General features: G+C 52.6%; 3 protein-coding genes across 3 annotated transcripts; 2 read left to right on the top strand and 1 right to left on the bottom strand.

Moving 5' to 3' along the window:
* Positions 1–81: 81 nt before the first annotated feature.
* EAH_00008480 (hypothetical protein, conserved) lies at positions 82–2,970 on the bottom strand (the record flags this gene model as incomplete). The annotated part of the gene is made up of 2 exons (XM_013395605.1): positions 82–589; positions 743–2,970. 2 exons carry the CDS (start codon positions 2,968–2,970, stop codon positions 82–84), a joined length of 2,736 nt encoding a protein of 911 aa, XP_013251059.1.
* Positions 2,971–4,208: 1,238 nt separating this feature from the next.
* On the top strand, positions 4,209–14,305 carry EAH_00008470 (RNA-binding protein, putative; the record flags this gene model as incomplete). Its single annotated transcript, XM_013395604.1, has 15 exons — positions 4,209–4,310; positions 4,512–4,629; positions 4,762–4,902; positions 5,760–5,969; positions 7,136–7,203; positions 7,589–7,687; positions 7,860–7,952; positions 8,337–8,451; positions 8,632–9,083; positions 9,956–10,053; positions 11,436–12,774; positions 13,048–13,164; positions 13,367–13,425; positions 13,837–13,939; positions 14,150–14,305. 15 exons carry the CDS (start codon positions 4,209–4,211, stop codon positions 14,303–14,305), a joined length of 3,270 nt encoding a protein of 1,089 aa, XP_013251058.1.
* Positions 14,306–14,354: 49 nt separating this feature from the next.
* EAH_00008460 (hypothetical protein, conserved) lies at positions 14,355–16,756 on the top strand (the record flags this gene model as incomplete). The annotated part of the gene is made up of 3 exons (XM_013395603.1): positions 14,355–14,758; positions 15,809–16,253; positions 16,496–16,756. 3 exons carry the CDS (start codon positions 14,355–14,357, stop codon positions 16,754–16,756), a joined length of 1,110 nt encoding a protein of 369 aa, XP_013251057.1.
* Between the last annotated feature and the right edge of the window lie 744 nt (positions 16,757–17,500).

Below are 17,500 nucleotides of genomic sequence, written 5' to 3'. Positions count from 1 at the left end.
GCTGCGGTAGTGCCTGCAAAACCCTAAACCCTTTTACTAAACCCTAAACCCTTCTACCAAACCCTAAACCCTAAAAAGTGTTTAAAATATCTTCGACAGTTTGTTTGTCTTCTTCGTCGGCAGCATCCGCTCCAGCATCTTTTGCTGCTGCTGCAGCTCTCGCTGCTGCTGCAGCAGCAGCGCGTGCTGCTGCTGATAGTGCTCATGCACCCTATGGCCTTGTGTAGCGGTGCCTTGGTGTCTTCTACAATTCGCAGCAGCAGCTTCCAGCTGCTGCTGCACTTGCTGCTGCTGCTGCTGCAGCTGCAGCAGCTCCCGCCGCATCTGCTGCTCGTCTGCCTTCTTGTACTTCTTGTGCAGCTGCTGCTGCAACTGCAGGTCTTGCTGCTGTTGCTGCTTCTCACGCTCATCAGCAGCAGCAGCAGCAGCAGCAGCAGCAGGCTGCCCAAACCCGCGAATAAGCCGGAAGGCCCCATCTCCCTCCTCTGCAGCAACAGCAGCAGCAGCTGCTGCTGCTGCTTTTGCTGCTGCTGCGCGCTTCACGCGGGGGCACCGAATGTAATCCAAAGAATAACCTGAAGGCAAGATCCTGCAGCAGCAGCAGCAGCAGCAGCAGCAGACACACACACCATATTAAGACTACAGGGGAGGAGAAAGCAGCAGCAGCAACGCAAATGCAGCAGCAACAGAGGCAGCAAGAACAGCAGCAGCAAAGACAGTGCAGCAATGTGATGCGCCTTACTCAATGGGTAACGGATTCAGCAGTACTGCCTGCTGCTCTCCCTGCTGCTGCTGCTGCTGCTGCTGCCTCTGCCTCTTTCCTATACACTCCCCTGCCTTGTAGCCGCTGCGCTGCATTATTCGAAGCCCCACACCGCTGGAGTACAGCATCCACACACCGAAGTACTTGCTGCTGCTGAGGGGGCAGCAGCTCATGCTGCTGCTGCTGCTGCTGCTGCTGCTGTTGTTGCTGCTGTTGCTGCTGTTTGCTGCACGCTCTGTGCTGCGCAAGGGCCGCCACCAGCTGCTCTTCGCGCACCGAGGCAGCCGCCGCAGCATTTCTGCTGCTGCTGCTGCTGCTGTCTTCCCCAACAACTGCTGCAGCCGCTGCACCTTTTGCTGCTGCTGCTGCTGCTCTGCCTCCGATATCTCCCCGTCGCTCACTTCCATCTCAACAGCAACATCTGACTCGCTGCTGCTGCTGCTGCTGCTGTTGCTGCTGTTGCTGCTGTTGCTGCGGATGCGAAGCGATTTATGACGCGGTGCCTCAGCAGAAGCGTCTGCCTGCTGCTGCTGCTGTTGTTGCTGCTGCTGCTGCAAAGCAGGCAGCAAGTGCTGCGCCCTACAGAGGTATATTCTCCCTCTAGTGTCAGCGGTGTTGCTGCTGCTGTTGCTGCTGCTGTTGCTGCTGCTGTTGCTGCTGCTGTTGCTGCTATCCAATTGCACGCGAGCAAACCACGTATACTGCTGCTGCTGCTGCGTTTGCTGCTGCTGCTGCTGCTTCCGCGCAGCAGCCCCAGAGAGAGGCAAGACTGCTGCAGCGAGAGCAGCAGCATCATCATCATCTGCTGCTGCTCTCGCTGCATGCTTCCTCTTGCGCAGCAGCAGCCGCAGGGTGCCTTGCTGCCACTGCTGCTTCCGCACCCGTACAAGGACTTGGCTTCCGCGCACTAGCGCACCTTGCTGCTGCTGCTGCTCCTGCTGCAGTTGCGGTTGCTGCTGCTGCTGCTGCAGTTGCTGCTGCAGCTCGATGCTTCTTCGGGGTGAGAACCGCACAAGAGTAACAGCAGCAGCAGGCAGCAGCAAGCCGTGAGCCCAGCGGCACTGCGATCCGTATGTACAAGCAGCAGCAAGCTGCTGCAGCGACATAACGCCACCACCACCTGCTGCTGCTGCCGCTGCTGCTGCTGCTAAGCCATCGGCTTCCAGGTGCAGCCCCGCTGCAGCTGCCGCTTCGCGTCGAGCCATACACTCAACGTGCTGCTCCGGCTGCTGCTGCTGCTGCTGCTGTGCAGCAGCTTCTGCTGCAGCTTGAAACGCAGCAGCAGCAGCAGCAGTTGCACCTGCAATGTGGCAGCACGGCGCCTCGCAAATCTCCATTGGGCAGGCCGGCACCACCAGCAACAGAGGCTCCTGCTGCTGCTCTTGCTGCTGCTGCTGCTCTTGCTGCTGCTGCTGTTGCTGCTGCTGCTGGATCAGCAACGCTGTGCGGAGTTCGCAGCCCCCCGATGGTAATGCGTCACACAGAGCAGCGAAATCACTGTCGCTGCTGCTGCTGCTGCTGCTGCTGTTGCTGCTGCTGCCCAGCAGCAGCCGCTGCAGCAGCGGGGTGCTGCGTACCACTGCTCGAACTCTGCCGTACTGCAGCCCCGCCTCATCGCTTCTCTGCAGCGGGGTAAAGACGCAGAGGCTGCCTTCTTGCCTGCTTCTGCTGCTGCTGCTGTTGCTGCTGCTGCTGCTGCTGCTTGAGCCCCAGTCAGAGGCGCCGCTGCTTAAACTGCCGTCGGAGACGCTCATAGCCGAGTCGCTGCTGCTGCCTTCAGCGTCATCTTGCTGCTGTTGCTGCTGCTGCTGCTCGTGCTGCTGCTGCTGCTGTTGCTGCTGCTCTTCCTGCTGCATCTGCAGCAGCTGTTTCTGCACTTGCAGCCGGCGCGATTCAAGCAGCGAAGTCTTCATGAGCTCCAGTGCTGCTGCTGTGTCTGCTGCTGCGGCTGCTGTTGCTGCTGCAGCTTCCGCCACCTCGCTCCTCTCTGCCTCTCCGTCGCATTGCTGCAGCAGCTCCTGCAGCGTCTTCTGCTGCTGCTGCAGCTCTGCGAGCTGCTGCTCAGCAGCTGCTATGTCTTGCTGAAGCTGCTGCTGCTGCTGCTGTTGCTCCGCATCCCCATCGCTCCACGTGGCTGCATTCGGAGCAGCAGCAGCAGCAGATGCTGCTTCTGCTGCTGCTGTTACTGCTGCTGCTCCTTTATCCATGGCTGCGGTCTATGTCTCTCACTCATAAGGCCCTTTCCGTTGAGGCTTGCTGCAGCAGCAGGCGCTGCTGCTGCTGCTGCTGCTGCTGCAACAGCCAGATCTGCTGCAGTGACTCATTGAAAGACAAAGCCGATTGCTGCAGTGAGACACCTGAACAATACCATCACCTGCTGCTGCTGCTGCCGCAGTAGCTGCTGCTGCTGCTGCAGCTGCTGCAGCTGCTGCAGCAACAAAGGCGCTCAAACTCTATAAAGACAAGAAAACCGCAAGAGAGTCTCTTGAGTTTGTCTTTCAGCTATAACTTCCCTCTTAATAACAGTTTGTCTAGCAGCAAGTTATCTTTGCTGCAGCTGCTGCAGCTGCATGCATGCTGCTGCTGCAGCGGTCTCTGCTGCAGCAGCAGCAGAGGCCCCAGCAGCAGCAGCAGCAGCAGCAGCAGGTGGCAGCGCAGCGGCAGACCCCACGCAGCTGCTGCTGCTGCCTGCTGCAGCAACAGCAGTTAGGCAGCAGCAGAGCAGCAGCAGCAGCCAGCAATTGCTTGCAATATGAATATGATTTAAATTATAATATGATTATGTTTAATTGTTTCTAAAAACAAAAGGGCGACAACTACGGGTAGCTGCTGCAACCAGGTGTTGCTGCTGTTGCTGCTGCTGCAGGCACCGCGGCGGCGTCTGTAGGAGGTGCAGCAGCAGCAGCAGCAGCGGCAGCAGCAGCAGCAGCAGCGGTAGCAGCAGCAACTCGGACGCTCGGGGATTATTAGAGAGCTCCAAGCGGCCTCTTTTACTGTCTTTTTGTGTAGCACCAGCACTGTTTTTGCTGCTGCTCCCGCTCCGCAGCAGCAACAGCAGCAGCAGCAACAGCAGCAGCAGCAGCAGCAGCAACGGACGAAGCAGCAGTCGTCCTTGTCGCGGCGAAGAACGTTTTTACGTCTGCATCAGACTTTATTTGGAATAAGAGGGATTGATTCTTTGCTAGCAGGAGGCCTCCTGACGCTCAGCAGCAGCAGCAGCGGCAGCAGCAGCAGCAGCAGCAGCAGCAGCAGTAGGCCCAGAACCCCTCACAGCAGCAGGAGCAGCAGCAGGATAGACTTCTGCGGCTTCTGTTTCTGCTTATTAGAACATCCTTGTTGTTAGACAGGCACCGGAAGCCACAGAAGCAAGCTAGAAGCAGCAGCAGCAACAGCAGCAGCAGCAGCAACAGCAGCAGCAGCAACAGCAACAGCAGCAACAGCAACGATGCCAAGCCGCAGCAGGAGCCGCAGCCGAAGTCGTGGGAGAGACTCACGCGTGTCCGAAGCGCCTTCCTCTGAGGCCCGCACATCCGAGGCACGAGAAGAGGTATTGCTGCTGCTGCTGTTGCTGTTGCTGCTGCTGTTGTTATTGTTGCTGTTCACGCTCTTATGGATTCACATTGACATCTTTGGGGTTAGAAAACGAGGTTATTTAGCGTGGAGTAGAGCTCTCATCCTGCTTGGTTTGCTCTGCAGTTAGGGCTTGGGGTTTAGGGTTTAGGGTTTAGGGTTTAGGGTTTGTGCGCAGCGGAGACGCAAGCGACGGACGGGTTGGGATGTGGGGGGAGGCGGCGAAGCAGCAAACCCTGCAGATCCAGCAGCTGCTGCAGCAATTGCTGCTGCTGCTGCTTCTCGGATCAACTCGGGTGAGGATGCCTCTGCTGCTTTGCTGCTGCCTCTGCTGCTGCTACTGGTTCTGATGTTGCTGCAGCTGCTATTTAGGGTTTGGGCTTTAGGGTTTAGGGTTTAGGGTTTAGGGTTTAGGGTTTGTGCTGCAGGCACCATGTTTACCCCAGCCCTGGGGGCGGCAGGCATTGGTCTCGCTGGGCGATCTCCTCAGGCTCCCCATCCCTCAGTAAGCAACAGCAGCAGCAGCAACAGCAGCAGCAGCAGCAACAGCAGCAGCAAGAAAAGCATTGGTTCTTGAATAACAAGTAGACAGCTAAACAAACTTGCGTATTTACTTACTGCCTTATTTATTCTTCATTAGTTAATTACTTTATCTACTTAAATATATTTTATTTATTTAAATATATTTTATTTATTTTAATTAATTAATTAATTTATTTATTTATTTATTTATTTATTTATTTTCAGATGTGCCGCATTTACGTGGGGTCGTTGGATTATTATTTGACGGAGTTGGAAATCAAATCTGTCTTCCAGGTAAACAAATAAAATAAATAAATAAATATAAATAAATATAAATAAATATAAATAAATATAAATAAATAAATAATAAATAAATAATAAATAATAAATATGAGAATAACGATGTGTCTATGCATGTGTTTATGTTTGTTTATCTGTTGTTTGTTTTTTTGTTTTGTCTGTCTTTGCTTTTTCTTCATTTTGTTTTTGTGTATTTGTTTGTTGTTGGTTGGTCTATCTTTATGAGCTTTTGTTTATTTGTTTGTTTGCTGTTGCTTTTATTGTTTTAATTTGTCTTCGTCTATATCTCTTCGTTTTGTTCATCTGTCTTGCTGCTGCTGCATTTCCTGTTGTTGCTGCCATTGTTTTTGCTGCTGCATTTGTTGCTGTTGCTACTTTTGCTTCTGCCTGTCCTGTTGCTTCATTTTCCTCTGCATTTGCTGCATTTGCGGCTGCTGTTGCTGCTGCTGCTGCTGCTGCTGCTGCAGGCATTTGGTACTGTTACTTCAGTAGACATGCCTAAGGAGGGGGATCGCTCGAAAGGTTTTTGCTTCGTAGAATATGCGTCGCCGGAAGCAGCACAGATGGCTTTGAGCACGATGCATAACTTCGTCTTAAAGGGCAGGCAAGCAACGCCGATATCTTGCGGCTGCTGCTGCTGCTCCAGCAGCAGCAGCAGCAGCAACTGCTGATGCGGATGGTTTCATGCGGACGCACCGGAGGCAGCAGCAGCTTTTGCTGCTCGTAGAGGAAACAGATATGGCGGAGCAGAGACTCCCTAGCGCGAGGTCTCTGTTAGCAGCAGCAGCAGCAGCAGCAGCAGCGTGTGTGAAGGGTGGGAGTTGTGTGTTCATGCTGCTTGGTTGTTTGCTGGTGTTCCTTTTGTATCGAGTCTGCTGTCTCTGTTGTGGTGTGGGGTCTTGCTGTCTCTTTCTGTGTCTGTGCTGCTGCTCTGCTGCTGCTGCTGCTGCTGCTGCTGCGTGCAGACGTGAGTAGAGCAGCAGCCCCGCAGGCAGCAGCAAGCCGGGCGGCTGGCTGCAACAAGGCGATTGTGCTGCTTCAGGCATTTGTTGTGTTGCTGTGTTTGTGATATCTCGTGCTGTCTTTTGTTGCTGCTGCGCTCTGTCTCTTTGCTGCTGCTGCTGCAGCAAAGTCAGCAGCAGCAGCAGCAGCTGCTGCTGCGGACTTCTGTGTGTGGTTTGCTGTCTCTCACGGCGTTTTCACAGTCTCCCTGCTGCAGCGGTTGCTGAGTTCGATATTCCGTTGCATGGTCTCTCCTTGCTGCTGTTTTCAGTCTTCTCGTTGCAGCAGCACCAGCAGCTGTTGCAGCAGCAGCAGCTGCTGCTGCTGCAGCAGCAGGGGTTCTGGTTGCTGATTTTTTTCATTGGTGTTTTCGGTCTTTGTTTGTCTGTCTGTTGCACTGATGTTGATGGTTTGTCTTCTCTGTCTCTTGCTTTATGCATGAGCTTGCTTCTGCTGCTGCTGCAGCTGGCTGTACATGTGCTGGTGCTTTGTTTGTTTATATTTATCTTCGTTGTTTGTTTGCTAACGGCGAGAGGCTGCTTCTCTTTGTTGCTGTTCTCTCGTTGCTTTGCTTGCTGCTGGTTTTCTTGTGTTGAGCGGTGTTGTGAGAATTACATAGCTGCTGCCTCTAGTGCTGCCTTGCTGCAGCTTCTGTGTTGCTGCTGCTGCAGCTGCCGTGTCTGTCATTGGGGTGTTTGGTGGTGATTGCAGTTTTTCCTCCGGCTTGCGGTTTAGGGTTTAGGGTTTAGGGTTTAGGGTTTAGAGCGTGTATAAGCTGAGAGGGATGTTCTTTTTGCTGGCAAGAATAAGCGTAGAGCAGCAAAAACAGCAGCAGCAGCAAAAATAGCAGCAGCAGCGTCTTCGCTGCATTGCATGCGTTGTATGATTTTCTTCGCTTCTTGTGTTTAGTTTGTTCCTTATGAAATAAATGCATTTAATTTAATTTAATTTTTTATTGCTTTTCTGGTGTATCTGCAGAACCATCAAGGTTGGGCGCCCCACAGCTGTTGGCGCCGGGCAGCCTCAGCAGCTCCTCGCAAGGCCTCGTAAGCATGCTTGCTGCTGCTGCTGCTAGTGCTGCTGCTGCTGCTCGTTGTGTTGATTCTGCTGCTAGAGCTGCTGGTGCTGCTGCTGCTGCTAGTGCTGCTGTTTCAGCTGTGTCTCGGCTTTTGTCTGTAATTTGTGTGGATGGACTGTCATGTGCTTCTGCTGCTGCTTTTGCTGCTGCTGCTGCTGCAGTTGGTGGTTACGACATGAACGTCGGCGCTGCTGCCAGTGAGTGCTGCCTCCTTTAGAACAGCAGCAGTAGTAGCAGCACAAGAAGCAGCAGCAACAACGGCAGCGCAAGCAGCAGCAGAGGCAACACGAACAGCAATAACAGCAGCAGCAGCAGCATGAGGTATTTGTGTTGTGTGTTTTGTTTGTCTGCAGCGCCGGGGATGTCTTTGGTTAGCAGCGCCCAAGCTGGTGCTGCAGCAGCAACAGCAATTCTCGCAGGAAGAGCTGGACAGACACCGCAAGGCGACATGGGTAGGCAAGCAGCAGCAGCAGCAACATCAGCATCAGCATCAATACCAGCAACAGCAGTAGCAACAACAGCAGGTTGCACTTTAGCAGGAAGGAGTGCAGCATTTGCTGCATGTTGGTTGTTGCTGCTGCTGCTGCTGTTTGTGCTGCAGCAAGTCTGGTGTCTATGGGGCAGGTGACGCCGGAGAAGCAGCAAGACTCAGCACCAGGCAGCAACAGAATTTACGTCGGCAATGTCCCCTTCGGATTCTCCTCTGAGGACCTCAAGGTCTGCTGCTGCTGCTGCTGCTGTGGTTTCTGCTGCTGCTGCTGCTGCTGGTAGTTGTTTAGGAAGGGGTTTTGATTGTGGTTTTGTTTGTTTGCTGCTTTTAAATGATCGGTGGATGTGTTTAGTGTTTGTTTGTTTATTTGTCGCTCTGTTTGTTTGTTTTTGTCTGTCTCTTTCTTTATCTGCCTCTGTCTTTACTTTGAGCTGTTTGTTTGTTTGCTACCCCATGGCTGCTGCATTTGCATTTGCTGCTGTTGCTGCTGCATCTCCATTTGCTGCTGTTGCTGCAGCGTCATGCATATGCTGCTGTTGCGTTTGCATGTGTTGCTGCTGTTGCTGCTGCAGAAGATATTTGTTTGCTTCGGCTCTATACTAACCTGCCAGCTGCTGCCTTCACAAGAAAACCCTCAGCAGCACAGAGGCTACGGGTTTATTGAGTTTGCTTCGCCTGCAGCAGCAAAACTTGCAATCGATACCATGAACGGATTCGAAGTCGTCGGTACGTATTAGGGTTAAGGGTTTAGGGTTTAGGGTTTAGGGTTTGGGGGAAGGCGAGGCAGAAGCAGGAGACCGGGTTGGGAGCGGCTCCGATGCGACACTGCAGCATCACCGTCCTTCTTCTGGGGTTTAGGGTTTAGGGTTTTAGGGTTTAGGGTTTAGGGTTTGTTGTTGTGATCAGGGAAGCAGCTGAAGGTGAACTATGCAACAGCACTTAGAAGTGCTGCTGTTGCTGGCAGCCTGGGGGTTGGTATGGGGGCACAGATGGCTCCGATCGTAGCAGCAAACGCAGCAGCAGCAGCAGCAGCTGCTGCTGCTGCTGACGGTGCTGCTGCTGCACTGCAAGGCGCTACGGGAGCGAACAAAACCCCATTGGGAGTTCAGCAGCCACAGGCTACTGCAGCTGCACAGCAGCAGGAACAGCAGCAGCAGCAGCAGCAGCAAGAAGGAGGAGGTGATGCCGCTGCTGCTGCTGCTGCTGCACCCGCAGGAGCAGCAGCACCTGCAGCAGCAGCAGCATCACCTGCTCCGCCTTGCCCGGAAAAGCCAAGCGGAGAACCAGGCAGCAGCAGCGTGCTGCTGCTAACAAACACAGTTGCTGCTGAAGAGGTTGATGATGATTTGAAAGAAGAAGTAAGCAACGCCTCATTCTGCTGCTGCTGCTGCTGCTTCTGCGTACAGTAGGCAGTTCGTGTGTTATTTATTGCTTTTCTCATTTTCCCTGCTGTTTCTACATATATATATGTATATATATATATATATCATTTTGTATTTATATATAATTTATATACATTTAGAGAGAGAGAAACAAACATCCATATATATGTGCATACTATGTATGCAGTGTATATATGTATATGTATATATACATATATATATATATATATATATATATATATGTGTGTGTGACGAGCAGATGCGAGAAGAGTGTCGTCGATTTGGGGAGGTGTTGGCTGTCCGCGTTGAAATAATAAACAACGACGTTCGAATATTTGTACAGTTCAGCAACACAGCAGCAGCAGCAGCAGCAGCACCTCAGCTGCACGGGAGATGGTTTGGAGGCAGACAGATTCACGTCTTCTATTATGATGAAAAAGCTTATGAAGCAGGAGACTTCTCTAAATAAAGGACATCACACCAGCAGCAACAGCAACAGCTGCAGCAGCTGCAGCAGCAGCAGAAGCAATAGTAACAGCAACCGCAATAGCAGCAGCTGCTGCAGCAACTACAGCTACACCCAATTTGTCGCTTCCGGAGGAGACAAATTATTGCTCCGTTAGTCTTCCGCTGCTAGGCGCCTGTCGCAGCGGTCGGCTGCTGCTGCGCTTGCTGCTGCTGCTGCAGTTGAGCAGCAGCAGGGGCAGCAGCAGCTGCTGCTGCTGCAGCACAGGAAAAGATTCAACATCAATTGTTCGCCTGCGCTTGCAGCGGCCGCCGTTGCGACACAGAAGGGACGTTCTTGCAATGAAGGGTTTAGGGTTTAGGGTTTAGGGTTTAGGGTTTAGGGGCGCGAGGAAGAGGCAGCTGCAGAAGCGGCAATAACAGCAGCAGCAACTGCTGCTGCTGCTGCTGAGCAGCACCTGCTGCTGTCTCTTCACCGTTGGTTTGTTTAAAACCCTCTCATCGTCTCGTCTTGTGGCTAAAGGTTTTGTTTAGCCTTTATTAGGGTTCAGGATTTAGGGTTTAGGGCTTAGGGTTTAGGGCAGCAGAACAGAGAAGACACCGGAATGAGACAGCGAGGAAAGAGCAGCAAACGACAAATATATATCACCATCTGCAGCAGCACTGTAAGAGTAGATAAGAGTTTATAAACATTATTATTACTTAGAAGCGTCCGAAATTAATTAAATATAAACCAGTGTAAGATGGATATAACAGAAGCATGCATTATATATATATAATTTATATTTGTAGACGCGGCTCGGACATTTCTATTGTTGAGGTGTATGGACATAAGAAGGGAGAGAGAATTAAAATATGAAAGACTCAGGGTCGTGTGGCCTCCTGCTGCGGCTGTGCCGAAGAAGTAGCAGCAGCAACACCAGCAGCAGCAGCAGCAACACCAGCAGCACCAGCAGCAACACCAGTAGCAGCAACAGCACCAGGAGGGGCAGCTTGCTCTCATTAGCTGTTTCTGCTGCTCCTCACACCGCACAACTGTCACTAGCCACCTTCACTAACACATAGTCTCGGGTTTAGGGTTTAGGGTCACTTGGGGTGTACTTGTTTTAGAGGGCTCTACGTGCGTTGTTTGTATATGAGATGAAATATACCGAAAAACAAAAATATACTTAAACAAAATATGAAAATAATTAAAAAGAAATCAAATATTTCCTGTTATTTTGCTGCTCGCAGCTTCTGCCGGTCTTAGCCGAGCAGCTGCTGCGGCTGCAGCAGCTGCTGTTGCTGCTGCTGCAGCAGCTGCTGCTGCAACGACATCATTGTGTGTTTGTTTTTTGCTTATTCTGTTTTAATTTGCTGATTTCTGTTTTATTTCTTCTGCTTTCTGTTGACTGCCCTAAGTCTGCTGCTGCAGCTACTTGCCGCTGCATCAGGTGTATGTACACAGAGATGCATACATTCGTAACGCATCTTTAATTATAAAAGACCCTATACACTGCAGCGCTTAGCAATATACAGCACAGCTGCTGCCAGTCTTGTAGATAGACCTTCTGCTGCTCTTGCTGCTGCCTAGATGCTGGTCTTGTGTTTGCTGTTGGTGCTGCTAGAGTAGTGGCTGGAGTGATAGTTTGCTGCTGCCGCTGCTGCAGCAGCAGTTGCTGCTGCTGCTGCTGCTGCTGCGATGCGGCTGGTTCCTTTGTTTGTGTACGGCTCGGATGAGCCAGACCCGAGCACATTGAAGCGGCCTGCGGCTGCAGCGCAGAAGGGCACAGGAGCAGCAGCAGCAGCAGCAGCAACAGCAACAGGTGTTGCCGAGCCTCGAGGCAGCTACAGCATTGTCTCTCTCCGCATTGCGCCATGCAGGGCGGTGGCAGCCTGCGGCTGCAGCGACGGTTTGCTGCGGCTTGCAGCAGTTCCTAATGCTTCAGGGTTGCATCCAGGGGCCCCCCCAGGTGCTGCTGCTGCTGCTGCTGCTGCTGCTGAAGGTGCAACGGGGCTGTCGGGGTGGGTAGGGAGAAGGAAGCTGTGTGGAGATGCACAGCTGTCTCCAATTACTTGTGTTGCTTGGTCTCCAGTCTCTGCTGCTCCGCCTCTCTATTCTGACGAAGGGGCCCCCTTAGGTTATTCGCTGCTGCTGCTGGCAACCACAGGAGCAGGTCAAATCGTGCAGTGTCTTGTGACCGCAACTCCTGCTGCTGCTGCTGCTGCTGCTGGTCCCGCTGCTGCTACTGCTGCTGCTGCTGCTGCTGAGCAAGAAGCAGCAAACGAGGAGCAGGGGGTCTCTCCACATGCAGCAAACGCTTCGCGGGGGATCGTCCCCTTCTTTGTAGATGAGGCGATCCCCGTCCGGCCTCCGCGAGGTGCAGCAGCAGCAGCAGCAGGGGCAGGGGCAGAAGCAGCTGCAGCAGCAGGAGCCAGTGCTGCTGCTGCTGCTGCTAGGCCGCTGCTGCAGTATAGCATCTCAGAGGTCTGGCGAGACGCCATACCCCAAGAGCAGCTGCTCTGCTGCGCCTTCAGCAGCAGCGGTGATGCATTTGCTGCAGCAGGTAGAGGAAGAAAGATTTATGTTTATTCTGCTGCGACGAAGCAGCAGGTCTGCTGCCTAAGTAGAGCAGCACCAGAGAACCCTTTGCTTTGCCTAACCCTACCTCCTGCTGCTGCTGTTGCTGCTGCTGCGCCTGCTGCTGCACCAGCAGCACCACCACCACCAGCTCCAGGAAACGCCACACCCGCAGCAACATACACAAACGCACGCGGACAACAGCAGCAGCAGCAACAGCAGGAATACGCTGCTGCTCCGGGACCTGCTGCTGCTGCACCTACTGCGGGGAGCAGCAGAGCAGCAGCAATTGAACGCAGCGGAGGCCCCCAACGGGCAGCAGCAGCAGCAGCAAGCAGAGGAGGCGACGCCCGCTTGCCTGGGGGTGCTGCTGGTGCTTCTACTCGTGCTGCTGCTGCTGCTGCATCAGGCCGTGCAGCAGCAACAGCAGCAACGGGAGCCCCACAGACGACACAAGGTGGAGCTGCTGGTGCAGCAGCAAGTGCGGCACAAGCTGCATCAGCTCCAGCAGCAGCAGCAGCAGCAGCAGCACACAGCAGCGGACCTGCTGTGCAGCGTTCGCCTGCTGCAGCAACAAAACATCCAATGGGCCTCAGTGTGGGGTCCTCAGAGCACCACGCGCACGGCAACCGCATCGTGCAGGTCCTGCTGCTGCTGCTGCTGCTGCTGCTGCTTGTGCTGTTGCTGCTGCTCTTCGTGTCGCTGTTGTTGCTGCTGCTGCTGGTTTTCCTGTTGCTGATGGTGCTACTGCTACGTGCAGCGAAGACAGCAGCAACACAACGCAAGCTTTAATGCTTGCTACTGCTGCTGCTGCTACTGCTGCTGCTGCTGCTGTTGTTGTTTCGTGGGTTATACGCATCGCTATTGAGGTCTGTGCACCTGAGGTGTAGTTGTAGTGGTGGGTGCTGCATGCAGGTGCTGTTCTTACCCCCTTCTGAAGAGCAGCAGCAGAGGAGCAGCAAAAAGCAGCAGGTACCCAAGCTGAGCAGCAAATACCGCATCGTCTCGTGTGGGGTTGACTCCACCATACAGGTCTAGCTGCTGCTGTTGCTGCTGCTGTTGCTGCTGCTGTTGCTGTGGTTGCTGTTGCTGCTGCTTCTGCTGTTGCTGCTACTGCTGCTGCTGTTTCTTCTACTGATGCTGCTGTTGTTACTACTACTACTACTGCTGCTGCTGCTGCTGCTCTTGTGCCGAGGTGCGCTGCTGCCGGTGTCTCGCTGGGGTGTCTCTGCAGCTGTGGAAGACAGAAAAACAAATGGCAGTCGGAGGCACGGCGGAGTGCTCCCCTCTAGGGTCAGCACGAATTGCTGCTGCTGCTGCTGCTGCTGCTGCTGCTGCTGCTACTGTTGCTACGGCTGTTGCAGTTATTGCTGCTGCTGCTGATGATGGTGATACTGCTGATGTTGCTGCTGCACTTCTTACTGCTGCTGCGAATGCTCTTCCTTCGATGCTTCAAATGATGCTGTTGAAATAGGTGGTGGTGCCGCACTTGCTGTTGTTGCTGCCCTGGTTGCTGCTGCTGTTGCTGCTGCTGCCGCAGTTTCTGCTGCTGTTGTGTTGCTGCTGCTAATTAAGTTATTCGCCCATCAGCCTCTGCTTCAGCGTACAGCCTTGATTGGGTTATCTTTGCTGTCCCTGCTGCTGCTGGTGCAACTCTTGTTGCTGCTCCTGCTGCTGCTTTCGCTGCTGCTGCTGCTGCTGCAGGGAGTCCGTGGCTGTGCTGTCTCCATCAACTGCTTTGGTTGCATCTCACCGAGATGAAAGACAGCTGATGCTCTTGAGGCTCCCTGACTTTGAAGTTCTTCAGGTCAGCGCTCTCCAGGGTTTAGGGTTTAGGGTTTAGGGGTCAGGTCAGCACCCGCTAGGGTTTAGGGTTTAGTTAGGGTTTAGGGCTTAAGGTTTGGGTTTAGGATTGAGGCCACCATTCACCAGGGTTTAGGGTTTAGGGCTTAGTGCATAGGGCTTAGGGTTTAGGTCAGCACTCGCCAGGGTTTAGGGTTTAGGGTTTGGGGTTTAGAGTTTAGAGGTGGCTGACAGCTGCGCATCTTCACGTGCGCAGAGCGGCCTTTGCTTCTGCTGCGGACCAAAGCAACAGCAGCAGCAACAGCAGCAGCAACAGCAGCAGCAACTGCAGCAGCAACAGCAGCAGCAACAGCAGCAGCAACAGCAGTAGCACCTTGCGGATCGCAGTAGCAACGAGTATGCGAAATGTGCCTTCGTTAATGTCTAAGGGCAACGGCAGCAGCAGCTGCAGCAGCAGCAGCACAATAAACGAAGAGGAGCAGCAGCAGTATCAGGAGGATAGCAAGGAGCAGCAGCAGCAGCAGCCGGAGCAGCAGCAGGTGCGTACGCTGTTCTGTTTGCTGCAGGTGTTTGATATAAACACCGCCTGCTGCTGCGGCCCCCCAGCCACGCAGGAGTCATTTCGTGCTGCAGCACCTCTACCCAGTGGCGAGACTGACAGCAGCAGCAGCAACAGCAGCAGCAGCAGCAACAGCAGCAGCATTGTGGGGAAGGCACTGATTGATGAAGGAAGCTACACAACACAGTTTTATTGCTGCCGCGTTTGTTTGCTGCCTGAGGGGGCAATTGCTGCTTGCTGCGGAGGCAATCGCCATCAACTTAGGTTTGTTTATTTATTTATTTGTTTGCTTGTTTATTTATTTATTTATTTATTTATTTATTTATTTGTTTGTTTGTTTGTTTCTTTATTTATTTTCTTGCTTTTTATCTGCCCCTCCTTGTCTCTCTGTCTCCTTTTATTTTTCTGTCTTTTAGAGGCATAAAGACATAAAAACAAACAAATATAAAGACATAAAGACATAAAGACATAAAGACATAAAGACACAAAGACATAAAGACACAAAGACACAAAGACATAGAGGCATAAAGATATAAAGACATAAAGACATAAAGACATAGAGGCATAGAGGCATAAAAACATAGAGACATAAAGACATAAAGATATAGAGGCATAGAGGCATAAAAACATAGAGACATAAAGACATAAAGATATAGAGATATAAAGACATAAAGAAATAAAAGCATTACGACATAAAGACATAAAAACACAAATACATTAAAATGCATAAACATAATAAGACAAAAAGAGAGAGAAGAGCATGAAGACACAGAAGAGTAAAAAGGAGAGCAATAAACACTGACAGCGCCAAGACACAGCAAACAAAAACCAAAGACAAAGACAAATAGATAAAGATAAAATAAAAGACACATAAAGACAAAGACAGACAAATAAAGAGACAAAATAAAAGATGCACAAAGACAAAGACGAAAAACAAATATGATATACAGATATACATGAAAGTGCATCTCTATAGTCGTATACACCCTGCGGTGTCTGCTCAACTAATTATCGCTGTCCTTTTGTCTCCTATTTAACGCCTGTTCATTTGCTTGCGTCTGTCCCCTTAGTCTGCTAGTGGTTTTCTAGCAACGCGCTGCTGTTTCTGCCGCCGTTACTGCTGCTGCTGCTGCAGCTTCTGCTGCTGCATTGGCTGCTGCTGCTGATGCCGCTAGATATCCTGCTGCTGTTCCCGGTGTCTCTGCCACGGTTACTGCTGGTGATGTTGTTTTCTTGCTGCTCCTGCTGCTAATGCCGCTGCTGCTGCTGTTGCTGCTACTGCATTTGCTGCTGCTGCTGTTGCTGTTGCTGCAGGACGTACTTCTTGCCGGCTGGCCTTGAGAGCGCAGGTGCAGGTGGCGGAGGCAGTGTGACCAGCAGCAGCAGCAGCAGCAGCAGCAGCAGCAGCAGCAGCAGTAGCAGCAGCAGCAGCAGCTGTCCCTGCAGCAAGAACGCCTTCCATCTGTTTGGGCTGGCTTCAGCGGAGTACCCGCCTTTGACTTTAGATGTTTGCTGCGCTGCTGCTGCTCCCCCGCAGCGGAAGCAGCAGCAGCAAAAGAGCCTCAACACCCCGCCGCCAGCTGCAGCAGCAGACGAGCTCCTTACCAAGCACAGCATCATTAGCTCCTTCGTTGTCAGGGCCCCCAAGCAGCAGCAGCAGCAACAGCAACAGCAGCAGCAGCAGCAGCAAGAAGAAGAAGAGAAAGAAGAAACGCAAGCTGTCATTTCGGGAGTGCTACTGGCTGCAATCCAGGGACAGGTAGGGTGGACGTTGCGACAGCAGCAGTAGCAGCAGCAGCAGCGCCAGCTCCTGCTGCTGCTGCTGGGAGAGCTGCTGCTGTTCCTGTTGCCGTTGCTGTTGCTGCAGCAGCAGCAGCGAATAAGGCAAGGCAGCTACGGACACTGTTGGAAGGAAAAACAGAGGGGCGTGCAAACCCCAGACACGGATGCTACTCTAGAACACTGACATAGCTGCTGCTGCTGCTGTTGCTGCTGCTGCAGATTGCAGTGTACGGCATTGCTGCGGGCCCGTCTGACTTGAGCCCGGAGTTCGCGCGACTGCGGCAGCAACTGCTGCAGCGGCGAAACGAAGAGAATTTAGATGCAGCAGCAGCAGCAAGAGTGCTACAGGCGCATGCAGCAGCTGCAGCAACAGCAGATCCTGCAGCAGCAACAACAGACAGTAAGGGCGCAGCAGGGCACGACAGAGACGAAGATGAAAAGGTTTGTCTCCCGCCACTGTCTCCATTGTGCCTCCCCTGAGTAGAGCATGCGCTGCATACTAACAGCAAATGCTGCTGCTGCAGTTACTGCTGCTGCTGCTGCTGCTGCGATATGCTGCAGCAGGAAGACGACAAAGGGCTACCTACTGCCCTTCAGGGTCTCAGTGGGGTTTGCTGATCGCTTGGCGTTCTCTCCGTCTCTTCTCTGGATGCACAATCTGTCTCCTTCGGCTGCAGCCAACGAGGCACTGTGCTGCGCAGCAGCAGCAACTGTAGCAGCAGCAAATGCAGCAGCAACTGCAGCAGCAGCAAATGCAACAGCAACTGTAGCAGCAGCAAATGCAGCAGCAACTGCAAAGCCAGCAGCAGCAGCAGCAGCAAAGCCAGCAGCAGCTGCAGCAGCAAATCCACCAGCAAATGCTGTAGCAAATGCTGCAGCAAATGCTGCAGCAGCAAAAGCGCGTCACATGAGAGACCTGAGTTTCTTTTTTATATTCGCCGCCCAACTTTACGCTCCTTAGCGAACAGGGGCCTCTTCTCTCTGTCTCCTTTTTGTCTCTGTCTCTGTTTGCCACCCTCGTTTCTGTCTCTATGTCTATTTGTCTCTTCTTTTTGTCTCTCTCTCTGTTTGTTTCTTCTTCCTGTCTCTGCCTCCGTTTGCCTCTTGTTGCTGTCTTCTTTCTGTCTCTGTCTCTGTCTCTCCCTCTGTTGCTGTTTCTGTCTGTCTCTCTCTCTCTCTCTCTCTCTCTCTCTCTCTCTCTCTCTCTCTCTCTCTCTCTCTCTC

The sequence above is a fragment of the Eimeria acervulina genome, genomic scaffold, assembly GCF_000499425.1.
Source record: "Eimeria acervulina Houghton genomic scaffold, Eah_scaff40, whole genome shotgun sequence".
NCBI lineage: Eukaryota > Apicomplexa > Conoidasida > Eucoccidiorida > Eimeriidae > Eimeria > Eimeria acervulina.
This window is presented reverse-complemented; position numbering and strand designations above follow the sequence as displayed.